Raw genomic sequence first — 13,474 nt, forward strand, 5'->3', positions numbered from 1 at the left:
TCTCTAAGAGCCAATGTGCAAGAGACCAGTGAATCCTACTCTGCTATGTAACTTTTGTCATTGGAATGCATAATCTTAAATAAACATTGTTGGCTACCTTTTTCTTTTTTCCCTGTTGGAATTTGGATGAAAAACTAATAGATTGCTAAGATATGTGTTAAATATTGACCCAATTCTATCAAAAACATCTAACTTAACATGTTGGATATAACATGGAAACATACAATCTCAATTATTGAAGAATCTGGGTAGCAGAGCAGGGATAAGGTCTCAGAGCATTCATGTATCAATGTGGCGGATTAAATCTGATTTGTAGCTCAAAAACTGTTGACTCTCTTCTATCTCCTTTAGATTCTGGACACAATCTATCACCAAATTTTTAAGTCCCTTGATATTTCATCATACCCAGAAACACAAGACCAACTGCTACTGCAGTGGTCTGATAATCGCTCTTATAAAGAAGGCTGTTAACATTTCACATACAAAAAAGTTAGTAAAGCAATAAAACAGAATGAAAGCAAAAGTCTGCACCTGACTCTGGAAATGTATTTTAACTTCTCCCCATTTCTGCATCAAACTATTTTTCAGCCTTCCCACTAGATTCATGTCTGGGTTATTTTGGGAGAAGGCTCTTGACACAGTTGACAGACATGAGATGCAGATAAGATTGGCCATGGCTCTGGCAACTGGATTATTTGAGATGTTCTCAAAAATGATGAATTTTGTCATGGAATGATTCTACTATTTTCCAGGCAAAACAAAGACTAATGATATATCATTAAGCCGTTTAAAGCTCCATGTTCTATATTGTCTTAAGCAACCTGCTGCAGAATTTCACAACTATGCTGATGAAAAATCTTCTCATTTGCATCTGTTTATTTATGGACAATTTTAATGTTGTTCTTGGAGCAAGAATGGTTCATATGTCCATGGTTCTGCATACTTCTTCTGCCTCCCCACAAATTCTGCCCTCTGCTTCACTTACAAAGCTCAGAAAGGCCCTTCGCTTTGGTAGGATAAACAAACTGTCTCAGAATACAGTAATCTGAGTAACCTTTTCGGCATCTATTCCCATTTGAGTCCTGGAATACAAATGCACAGAACTCTGTGGACTACTTAGATAAAGCCTTCTCATGCTTTGTACAGTAGCATTAACATGACACCTTCCCTCCTGCATTCTAGAATTTCACTCATTTTTAACAGTCTTTTAATGCTTTCCTTTCAAGGAGATCTGGCAGTGGCTTTCCTTCTATTGCCAGCTGCAAAGCTCTAAGTTTACAGTAGGATTTATTGTTTTAATCCCTGCATGCATCAGTCTTAAGTAACAGAAGTAGGGTGAACTGGTGCAAAGTGCAGTTTTTAAGATTATCTAAAAGTGCTCAACTTCTTTTCTTATACAAATTTAATACCAACGCTCTTGTGCCCATTTATTAATGAAAATATTACTTAGGGATATTCCCTACTACTATATTAACTACTAAGTTAGGAACATTATTGGTCCTTTCAACAAGATGCAGTCTACCTTTAGGCACTATGCAATCATCTCCCCTTTGGGTTAATTTCTGACCCACCTGCATTTTTTGGTATTCATCTCTACCTCCTCCATTTTAGGAAAAAATAATGTGTTTTTACTCAAAGCTTCATTGAAACCTCTGTATGAATTTTTGCTAAGCTTGGTTTACAACATTAGTCTGCTAAGTAACGCTATATTATTTAACCTGGCATGTGATCTTTGTCCATTTTTCTGTAACCTTAGCTACTATTTCTATCAAAATTTGTTTAAAAAAATCATATTAGCTGAGATTTTAAAGGTCTGCATGCCTTTGACAAGGACTATTTTTAATACTTGTGATATATATGTTACTTCCTAGCTACACAGTGCTTTCTCCAAATTTCCTTGCACTTAACTTGCCATTACAAGCTTCCATCTAACACAGTAATTACCCTCATAACTGTGTGGACAGCATTAAACATTAACTTCCTCATACATACACCTGGGGCAAAGTATTTGTATTTTGACAGATTATCTTACCATAACACCAATGTCCATCTCTCAGTTTTTCCTCAGACTTATGCTGATTAACTATTACTGTGAATAAGTTTTCATACAGTCTTACCTTGGGACCTTCAGGGCCGTTTAATCCAGGTACACCAATATCTCCTGGAAAACCCTAAATAAATCAGACAGACAAATGATTTATACCCTAGGAATGTTTCCAATGTACTTGTTCTGATTCTGTCCTTTCATTTAACAAACTTGATCACAGAAGCAAGAACTAAATTTGTTCTACCGTTCCCCAAATGTCAAAATACATTAAGTACCCTTGAAAGGCTTGGATAAGTGACGGATTTTAGGCAGCTTTCATTAAACTCATTTTAGCAGATGTCAGTATGGCTTTCAGTTCTCTTAATATGAGACTTTTTAACCACTGAGCAACATTTATAATTAAGCCATTGGACTGGTCTTGATACACAAAATACACACAAAGCAGCCAGCACCAGCTCCTATATACTCATGAATTCAGCTTCTTGAAAAAAAAAAAAAAACAACAAAACAAACAAACAAACAAACAAACAAACAAACAAAACACAACCTTAGAGAGCAACTAAAGCCTTTTAATCCTTGGCCTCACTTTAAGGACAAGATCACTGCAAGATTAAGAACATAGTAGAAAGCCTTTTGCCTCCAAATCAGCAGGTGCTAATCCAGTTCTGGCTGGCAGTAACTGAAGGTCACCAGCTTGCAGCATTATCCAGAATAAGCTTTTGTGAAGTAGAGTGTGGCATAGGTCCAGCTGTTGATACGGAAAAACTGTATACGTGAAGGAAATGAATTTATTACCTAAAACCATCTGGCCAGTAGACCCTAAGTTGGATACCATGAAGACGCCTTTGTGAGAAGGCTCCAATGCTACAACTAGATTGCTTTATGGAATGAGCGCATTTTAAGGGAATAAAAATGATGCAGCTAACCCTTACACAATGCAAACAGCAGAGAGTTAAATTTCATAAATGCCCTGTGAAGAAATAAAATCTTTATATTCGTAGGATACAGCATTGGTAACTGACTCATTAGCTAATGCAGAGGTCAATCCATCACTGGCCTAGATAGATCTGTTTTGTTTTTAAATATAGTTGTAAATTTCACTAAACCTAGCCTATTTGAAATAGCAGTCTGGCACTGAGAAGTTCTTCTGAGTGATGTATTTACTACTACATCTGTGTGCACACAGTGCCTAACAGAAAAATTAGTTTCCTTCTTAACAGAACATTATTGCAGAATAAAACTTGTAACGAGCACTCTTTGAACACATACTTATCCAATAATGGAAGTGAAAACATCCTAAGTGATCAGAACACCTTAAACAGTATCTCATAAAGACCTTCTACTGTGAAATTCTGTCTTAGATTTCTGTACTAACGCAGTATAATGCAGGGCTTCATCACAGCTTCGAGAGTAACATTTTCGGTTCTCTAGCCATGAAAAAGGTGTTTAAAAAAAATGTCTGACTAGGTGGGTAATAGTTGGCCATACTATATTCTTCCAAAATAACTGAACTTCAAATACAGCTAATAACCAAAAACAACAACAACACACAACTTACCAGAAAGGTAAAGAGAAATCATAGTAAAGCAAGAGATTTAGAAAAAAAGATACACATCCCTTCACCCTAAACTAGAGCAGTACAGCTGTCACATCATAATAAAATATAAACAAATATTTGTTTACACTTTTTATTTTTTATTTTTTATTATTCTTATTTGTAGGGCTTTCTTCCTTTTGATTTATATAAACTGTTTTTAACCTGATAGAAAGAAAGAGAGAAAGTTATATGTAGAAATGTAGATATGATGAAAACATTTTAGGTGCATTTATGTAATAAACACAAACGTTTAAAACATCAAACAAACAAAAAAAAAACCAACACCTTAGTGTTATAGCACTTGAATACTAGTTAGTACTAAGAAAACCCACTAAAGAATGAAAAAAGAACTGAGCTGAATGTTCAGAATAACTGAAACAGCCCTAACAGGTAGCATTTCACAAACATCACGTTGGATATTGCTCTTTTTTTTTTTGCCATAAAGCAACTGGAAGAGCCATGCAACAGCTCCAACATGCCTCTAGGTGGCACTTGGCATATTATTCACGTGACAAAGGCATCGTGATGGATAGCTCAATTCCTTCGTTGTATCAATCAAAATTTCTATGGTAAGAGATTTAAACAACAACAACAAAAAAATCTTGATACACTGGTGACATTTGGAAATTTCAAGCCAAATCTTATGAGATCTCTACTGGCCTGACAGCATCAACACTAGCAATGCATTTAAACATTTAAAATCTTGGATCATTTTGTCTTTGCTCTAAAGAATAGTCTACCATTTTTCTTGAGCAGTACCACCAATGCAACACAGACATTACAGCAGTCCTAGAGCACTATACCCAAACTGGTCTCATATCAGTGAGAGTCCAGGAGATGATTATAGAGTAATCCATGACATAGAAAAGTCACTTCAGACAATTAGAGAAAACGAATGAAGAAGCTCTTACAATACCTCAGCAATAACACTTGCCATTCAGACTCTGAGCAGTGAAATGGCATGCATTTCTATTTACACTTAAATTTGCTAAGAATTATTCAGCAGCCAGTTCCGTAGGAAGCCACTCCAGATTATAAATTATCATTCTTCCATAAGTGAAAGGCTGGGAGATCAATGCATAGCTTCCAGACGCAACATAGTTTTCTGCAGAGATTAAGCGGAACAAAGCATCACTTGATATTATAGCTTCTCCAAGGGAAATGTGAGGGGCAGACTCTGGTCTTGCTATCAGCCAGAACCCTGACAGCCTGTAAACTACTAATCATTTTCAAAACCTTGCTGCAGAGAGAGGCGGCCTTTTGCCAGCAAAGCACTTTAGAGTTCACTCAGTTTAATCATACTAGAGACTGTCAGAAAATAACTACAGTAACCACCTATCTCAACACAAAGGTAGTTTAATCTTGCTGTGAAAGTTGCTTTTTGTGCTCAACCATTTGAACATGAGATTTTATAAATAATACATTTATTGGTCTCATTTATCTATATAATATTTAACCAGCAAAAATGCAGAGATGAACGGGCTGCTACTACATCAGGCTACGTCTTTTTGTACTGAAATCAGTGCCTCAGAGATGAGGGATCTGCAAATGCTGTTGCTTTCCTTTTGTTTGTTTTCCTGTGCGACTGCTAACGAGGGAGCAGAATATCAGAAATGTTTGGAGATTACAATCACTTTCCGCTAGGAATTTTTTTGCATTTGCAGAAGCCCACTCATTCCAAGCAGTTTCCACATGACATTTGCCAGCATCACTATTAGTCACTGGCCCTCGTGCCCTCAGCAGCCCTCAGAGGGATCGGGATGAGAGCTCTGGTGTGAGAGTAACACAGAGCAAAAACCTCTCTGGGGACTGCATTAGTCCCTGCAGTTGACAAATGCCCCTTCTCAGAAGCAATTTCATTCAATTGCATGCTGTTTCATTTGAATGAGAATTTACAGTGAATTTTCAGAAGCAGTATTGACTTTATGCTGCTACTGAACCTCAGTAAGAAGCTTTATTAGAGCTTCATTACAACTTATCAAATTACCAAAGAAAGATTTCTGCTTAAAACTAAAATCTCTCATAATTGAGAAAGAGAAAGCTTTAATTTCATATTCTCAAGTAAGAAGTGCTCATTCTTCTGCTGAAAGGACAGGCTATCGACAGAGACAATTCAATCCAAATAATCTGCTTTTTTTCTCCACACAATTTTAGAAATGTCATTATTCACACAGTTACAGGACTTTGCTCTCTGACATTTGTACAACTGTGTGATGATGTCAATAATGTGCCAAGTACAAATAGTAAAGTAGTAAGGAAAAAAAAGATTTGAAATGAGCTTTTCTCTATGTGTACCATTCCAGCCAAAGCTTAATGCCAGCATTTTTAAAGGGCAGAGACAAAAACTTATTATTTTTTTTCCTACAAACCTTCAATCCTGATTTTGTAAAGGGTGAAGAAAGGAATCTAACAGTATAAATTAAAACCACACAACTGCAATTTGTCAGAGAACAGAAAAAACAGCAATCATGGATTACAGTAGATATTGCAGGCAAGATTCACAATTCACTGTTGCTGAGATGTCAGCAGAGTGATGCTGCTGGCTTGTGCATTTGCTAATTGCACATAGCAGATATGTTCAGTCATGCTCAGCAAGACAGTAGTGACTGCTTTTCATGTGAGACACAAAGTGTAACGTATCTAGTGTATTCTGCTTCATAGCATGAGGAAACCCTAGAGCGGCTCTTCCAAACACGCGTCTTCCACAGACCTGGTTGGCTGCTTTATAACTAAGTGGCTGGCAAGTGACCTGACTGACAGCACAGCAGCACCGGCCTCTGATCGGCATATTAAAGGTGAAAGCTTAATGGATTCTGTAAATCTACAACACATAAAGGGATGAGCTTTGGCAAGAACGTCAGTGCAAACCTACCCTGAGGGACAGACGGGACTTCCAGACAGAGCTGGACAGCTACTTTTATGAAGCTTTCCAACACTAAGCATGTAGATGCATGCTTTTACATTTTCTTCTGACTGATGGTGAAAACAAACACCAAATGAGAGAATTTCTTAAGGAACAAATATAAGTTTACACACTACTATTAAAATAGCCAGGCTCATTTTTGTGTTACAGGTCCTCCAATAACAGTTAAAAATCTAAGATATGAGGAATGGGTCTTCATTCAGGCCTTCATTCCATATGAGGAATGGGTCTTCGTTCTAATGATGTGTCAGCATGGTTATGCAAAGCCTAAGTGCAGAAGAAAAGTCACCAGGAACAAATCCATGCATTTTTATGATCAACTACCTTTAAAGGTTAGAGGGAATAGTAACTAACTAATGGTTGGTGAAATAATCCTCACGCAAGAGCAAAGACTCGAGCTGAGCAAGACCGTTCTACCAGATGGCCTGCACTCCTTAATGGGACATTCAATCCTGACATCTGCCAATATTAACTCATCAGCAGAGATGTTGGGTACGGTGCTGCTGCATGCTGTAGGTTGCACCTATGCTGTCAACTGCATGCCCACACAGATCAGACCACAGCTAGACCCAGGCCCTTCCCCACTCCCAAAGGGAGAAATTTCAAATTTATTTCTTCTAAGATCAACAGCAAAACCCAAGATGCAAAGCAGTACAGGTGTTTAAAGTCAAATAAAAACATTTAAATATTTGCTTGCCTTACTAGGCAGATTCAGAATTTGAAGAGTAAATATATTGCCCTGGTAAAGCAACACAAACCGAGTATATTTGTATGTCCCCTCCTTTCTAGGGGGGTCTCAAGACAGCCCTGCCTGAAAAAGGAAAGTCTCCAAGAGGACAAATGCAAAACACCTATGGAAGTCTGTGAAAATAGCCTAGGACCTAACAGACAGAGACTGTTTCACTCTGAAAATACAGAATATGGGATGGTCATCTGGAAAAACATTGTTGAATATCATTAAAAAGGCAAGGAAAACTGAATACTTCTGCAAAAGTAATACACCTTAAAAAAAGAACAGAGAGGTATTTATGTCAAGTAAATTTATGAAAGGACACATTAAAGACTCTGTGCAAAAGGCAAGCATAAAATATAACAGTTCTACAGTAAGAACAGCTCTTCAGATATATGCCAGGACATGCAATTAATTCAGCTATAAAATTGTCTTTATTTCTAGATTCCTGCCAAGTCATTTACACTTTATTTTGTTTGATGTAATATTGAAAGAGAAGACTGTTATTGCTGCATTCATGGCATTGTCTGCACAACTCAAAACATCATGTGATAAGATAAAACAAGAATTAAAAATAAACTTCTCTCTTTTGAAACAAACAACTCAAAGCAACCAGTGATTCACTTAGAAAATATGTGCCTTTTACTGTTTACTATGATTTGAATGCATTCTTTTCCTTTGTAAGCTACTGCCTTCAGCATGAAACAAAGCAGCTGAATCCCATATGAGCACCTTCCCAAAAGAATAAGCTAACAACTTCAGATCAAAACAATGCACAGATGAAGAAAGTTCTATTGAAGATAACAACTAATGATCCCTCCTCTCCAGATGAAACCTATTTATAATACTCAAAGCACATCTGAAGGCACATCTGACGGAAAGTATCACCACCATTCATGGGTGAATCACATCTGATGTGATTTGTAGAGCAAAATTTACCTATAAAAATATTCTGAATACACAGAGAAGCATGTTGAAACTTTGACTAATTGTGGGTTTAAAGTCATACCAGCACCTTCTAGTTGCTATACCCTCCCACCCTCCACACCCCCAAAAAAAAAAGCAGCTCTCTAAAAGTTGGCATTTTTGCAGGTTTGTTTTGTTTTTTAATGAATGACAAAGCAGGAAAACATGCAAACAGATGAAGAATACACTCTGTCAAGTGTTCACTAAAGATATCCAGTGCTGTGTGAGCAACAAGCATTCAGGCATACAACCAAACTGAGCTCTGTGGCAATATAGCCAGAAAAGAATTTTGCTTGACGCTGCAGCAATCTTACACTTGGCAGCCCCACCTCCTACAGCCACCCAGAGAGTGAGCAGAGACCTCTGTCCCTTCCCCACTCGCTCCTGCTGCTCAGCACTGCAGTTCCCAAACAGAGCTGTGAGTGGGTGGCTTATTTCAATGCCAATTTGGTGTACCCAGACTGAACAGCTACAGAGGAAAGATTTAGAAAGCAATTCACTGCTGACCTGCATATAAAAAGCCAAGACCCTGGGAGAATGAGCAAAGCCGGCCAGGCTTGCTCCAACTAATGCAGGAGCCCTGTTTGACCTGCCTGTTTTTTGGAAGAAACGGAAATAGTGATCATAGAATGCGTTACATTGGGAGGGACCTTAAAGACCATCTCGTTCTGATTCCTTGCCATGGGCAGGGACACCTCCCACTAGTCCAGGTTGCTCAAAGCCCCATCTAGCCTGGCCTTGTTGGCCGGCAGGATTTTCTTGTGGGAAAACCTGCACTAATCGCTTGTATTTCATATACCCAAATTATTACAGAACTTCTGAAATTTTCAGTTTGTTCAAGATCCTGGTATACTGCTGTCCAATCTCCCTTCTTTTATTTTGCCATATGGAGACCATGTTTTGTGTGTGTGCATAATACAGGCAAATATTTATTTATTTATTTATTTTACTTTATATGGATCTGCCTTGTGTGACTAAAACCAAGAGAAATACTGCTTTGTAGTTTTAAACCTTATGTTTTGTAGACAAATATTCAAAGGAAAACACCTGCTTTAATTACGTGCTTTGATTACTTAACAGGAAGCACTTTATTTGCCTTCTAATGTCTAAAGCAATTCTGCACCCCTGAGGAAAAGGAAATGGTGAGATTGTCAGACAGGAAGATTTCCCACACAACCTGCCATGAGGGTACTAACCTTGAGTGATGACTTTCTCCCCAGGCCTAAAGGAATAGCATGCTAGGGTTGGAATAAGGTTCAAGACCAACAGATGGACACTAACCTGTCACAGGTTTTCCTTGCTGGCAGCTATACAAACAGGATAATGCAGGAACCTCTTATGCTAACAGCAAAGAGGATCATGAAATATGAGATCCTGAGCCACACAAGGAGGCAGCTCTAGGCAGCATGCACAGGCTTTGTGCATTTTTCATTGTAACTGAATGGCATGAAAATAATCTCTCCCCATTGACTAAAACATGTTGGCGTTGCCTGAAAAGACTGTCTTGTTTTACTAGCACGCATTTCCCAGTGAGTTTTCTCTCAATGAGGGGTCACATCCAACAAGAAAATCTGTGTTATGTAGGACTTAGAGAAGCTATAATAGCAAATTAGGTGATAAAACCCAATAATTTGTTCTGTGAATTCTGTGAATAATTTGTTCTGAGCTACACTCCTAGAGTTAAATCTTGGAAGGCAGGACAGCTATTATTGTTAAGACGTAGTCTAAATGTATTTTAAAAAAGTAAATATATCTGATTAAAAAGAAAAATCTGATTTTTTCCTTTCATCTCTCCAGCACATACATGTATACACATGTACTGTATACATGTGGGTGACTAGCAGCATTTTTTCCAGTAGCCCATGGAATAAATGCTAAAGAGCACCCAAATTGAATGATTCAGGGACAGAATTCATTTCTATGTACACTTCCATAATACTAATTTTTATGCCCTGTTGTTGGGCAACTGCTGAGACAGACTAACGTGCTTGGCAATGCTTCCTATGTATCCAGTGTTCGTTCTTTGCATTCCTTCCAAACACAGTTATTTTGTAAGAGATAAATATTGAAGAATCCAAATTGTAAACATCGTGTAGAATTCATGTGTTCAAGACATCATGAGCCCCATTTAAGGTGTACGTCATAACAACTGGTTTCAGATAAGAACTAATCCCAATCAAATAAGTGAATGAGGCACTTGCTTTATTCAAGAATTGCACATACAAATACTTTCCATAAAAAATATGAGCTAGAATCTTTTGTACTTTAGGGAGTAGAACACAAGCATTAAGAAGTACTCTCTGATTCGATTAAGACAACAATCTCAGAGGTAAAGGTGTCTGCTTCACAGATTTCCGTAATTCAGAACTAAGTAATATTCAGTTTATATCTATCAAGCAATTTCTTACCTCAGGACCTGGTGGACCCAATGGTCCATGGGATCCAGGATCTCCAATTTTCCCCTTAAAAAAAGGCAAACAGATTTTTGATATATGTATTTTTTAATGAACAGATTGTCACTAAGATTTTAAACAAACTTTATACCTTCTTCTATTTGGATATAAATTCTAATTCTTCATATCTCATTGAAGTCACAATAAAAAAAATATTTTTAGAAAAATAAAACTGGGGGCTTTGGAATGGTCCACACAGTTGTATATAGCAAAACTTGAAATATATAGGTGTTTTCAGAATAAAAATCATATGTTGTTTAAAAGTTAAGGAAATAATTCTTGCAGATAGTGTTTTATAAACCTCCCTCTCTAGCTTAACTGTTCATTCATGCCCAAGAGTTAATGGCAGCTGGCAATTAATATTGAAAAATTATTATTAATTATACAAATACTATTAATACTATTATTTGGCCAATAGCAAAATTGGGCCCTACCTATGTGTTATTGTGACTCCATTATATACAAATATTTACACACCTAAAAATTGACCAAAATTTTTCTCAAAGTCTACCTTTTCTTCCACATTTTTGAACATTTCCTGCTGCTGCCATAACTGTGTTCACTGAGCTAAATTAAACCGTGACCTTGAAAAATCATTTTTTCATTTTTTATGAAAATGATTGTAATGTGAATGCATTCTACAATGTTAAATGTTACATTACTCGAAGGACTGAAGTCTCTTATCTTAATTTAACAGAAATCAAGATGCTGATCACATTCAGTTGGTGCCTAAAACCTACACCTAATCAGGAAAAGGCTGATGCACACGTTTCTCTTTAAGTGCAAATAGGCGAGGTTTTCCCATATAAGGTTAAGTAAACTCACATAAGTCTTTTTGTAGTATTAGAGTTTATATTATAAATTCTCTGAAACAAAAAGCTATTCTTATTGAGTCTAAAGGACCATGATAAAAACTAAGACTGGAGTTATTAATCTTTTAAAAACATTAGGTATTGGCTGCTTTAAATTATACATAAGAAAAGAGGCTGCTAATAGTGCTAAAAACAGGTGAGGAAAAGGCAGGTAAGCTTTTCATGCCTCAACACTTATAAACCTAGCAGAAATGCCAGCACTACACAGATGCTTTTAAAGTTGCTACAAATCAGTAAATACTTGAATTCATGACTACTCCCATCCCTGTGAGAAGTGACTGACCAGTATTAATGAGATTTCTCACACTTTCTCCAAATCCACCTAGCCCTAATGGTCATCTTGGCAGCTCCCAAAACTCTCAGCTGGATTTGTTTCAAACATTACCAACATGTCTATTCCCCCAGCAAAATGAGTGTCAAAGAATAACTAACGTAATAAGAACTCCCATATTAAAATCTGACACACATACTAAACTCTGTGGTATTGTACATGCTACGATCTGACTCATTCACTAAACAGAAATAAAAGCAGCTTAGACCTTATTCTTCATGCTTTTTGATGTAGGTAGCTTCTAGAGGATTAGATGCAGTGTGAGCGTAAGATACAAAGAAGTATCAAATATAATAATATGTAGTGATATATTGAAAGCAAAACGTAATGTCTAAACTTACTGGGGGTCCTGGTTTTCCTCTGATCCCTGGGGGGCCTGGTAAACCAGGAGCACCCTGAAAAAAGAAATCCATTAAATGCAAACGAGAATATATTGTTGTTACATTAGAAGGAATAAATCATTACACTTTGCCACCTGAAACAGTCTCCAAAATAACTGTAGGATCAGAAGTGACTTCTAACATTTAACTCTTAACGAAAGAGTTCTCACAGGATGTGCTATTTCAATGACTTTTGATGTACTAGTGACATAGGAAAGAAGATACTGTTTCATGATATGAAGGAGAACACCAGATCACATACAGCTGCTAACCACAGTTGATCCAGGTGAGGTGCAGATGAACAGCCAGGCTCAAGGAAAAGCATTTTTTACAATAGTTTCTTAGCAGGATTCATATTACACCATAATTATTTTCTTGTTTGATGCATCTCAGATAGCAGCTATTATTCTGCCCATGCCTTTTACTTGTCTTAGCTCATTGCTTTCCCCAACTGTTTTAATTAGCATAGCATTTCTTTAAAAAGTGTTAATTCAGTAGCATACAGTAACTACTGCATTCTTCTTTTATGCAGCTGAGTTATCGTATTGTAATACTCAGAAACCTAAAGAAACGTCTGAAAAGGGTCAATTTTTTTTAAAACAATGCAACTGGAAGTTACCTTGTCTCCTGGGTACCCCTGGTCTCCTGGATCTCCTGCAAGGCCGTACTCACCCTAAACAACATATTTTATACAGACATGTTTGTGGTTTAGAATGGAGTAGTTCTCAGAATTAGAGAAGGAGAAAAATGAATTCAATATTTAGTATTTAAAACTAACACAGATCTTTGAATAACAATGCAGTGTGTGGCACTAAAGCACCTGCTCCATGAAACCCTGGAGACACAGCAATGAGATACTCTCATGTCCAGTGCTCTGTCCAAAAGCTTGTTCAAAGTATCAGATCCTGAAGTATTTTTAAGAAATGAAAGGGAGAAATCAAAAGGAAAACTAGAAGGCTTTGTCAAGAAGGTTATTTCAAGATTTGATGACAGGGGTTTGAAAGAGCTACATCTCTGGGATAATGGAAATATTTAAATCACCTTATCACCTTTCATTCCGGGCTGTCCCATACTCCCAGGGAGACCCTATTAAAAGGAAGAAAACAAAATTCCAGTGTATTCCAATTACTTGGAAAGCAACACAGGCACTTGGCTGTGGGAATGTTCAACACCAT

The 13,474-nt window shown here is 37.2% G+C and overlaps 1 protein-coding gene across 1 annotated transcript in view; it reads right to left on the minus strand.

Annotated features, from left to right (window-relative positions):
- Positions 1 to 13,474, minus strand: part of COL24A1 (collagen type XXIV alpha 1 chain) — a gene marked incomplete at both ends in the record, with an annotated part of 134,533 nt that overhangs the window by 71,186 nt on the left and 49,873 nt on the right. The window contains 5 exons of the mRNA XM_084291454.1: positions 2,118 to 2,171; positions 10,672 to 10,725; positions 12,261 to 12,314; positions 12,919 to 12,972; positions 13,341 to 13,385. Coding sequence (XP_084147580.1) covers positions 2,118 to 2,171; positions 10,672 to 10,725; positions 12,261 to 12,314; positions 12,919 to 12,972; positions 13,341 to 13,385 — 261 coding nt within the window. The remainder of the gene's footprint in view (positions 1 to 2,117; positions 2,172 to 10,671; positions 10,726 to 12,260; positions 12,315 to 12,918; positions 12,973 to 13,340; positions 13,386 to 13,474) is intronic.

The sequence above is a fragment of the Netta rufina genome, assembly GCF_964035555.1.
Source record: "Netta rufina genome assembly, chromosome: 8".
Classification (NCBI taxonomy): domain Eukaryota; kingdom Metazoa; phylum Chordata; class Aves; order Anseriformes; family Anatidae; genus Netta; species Netta rufina.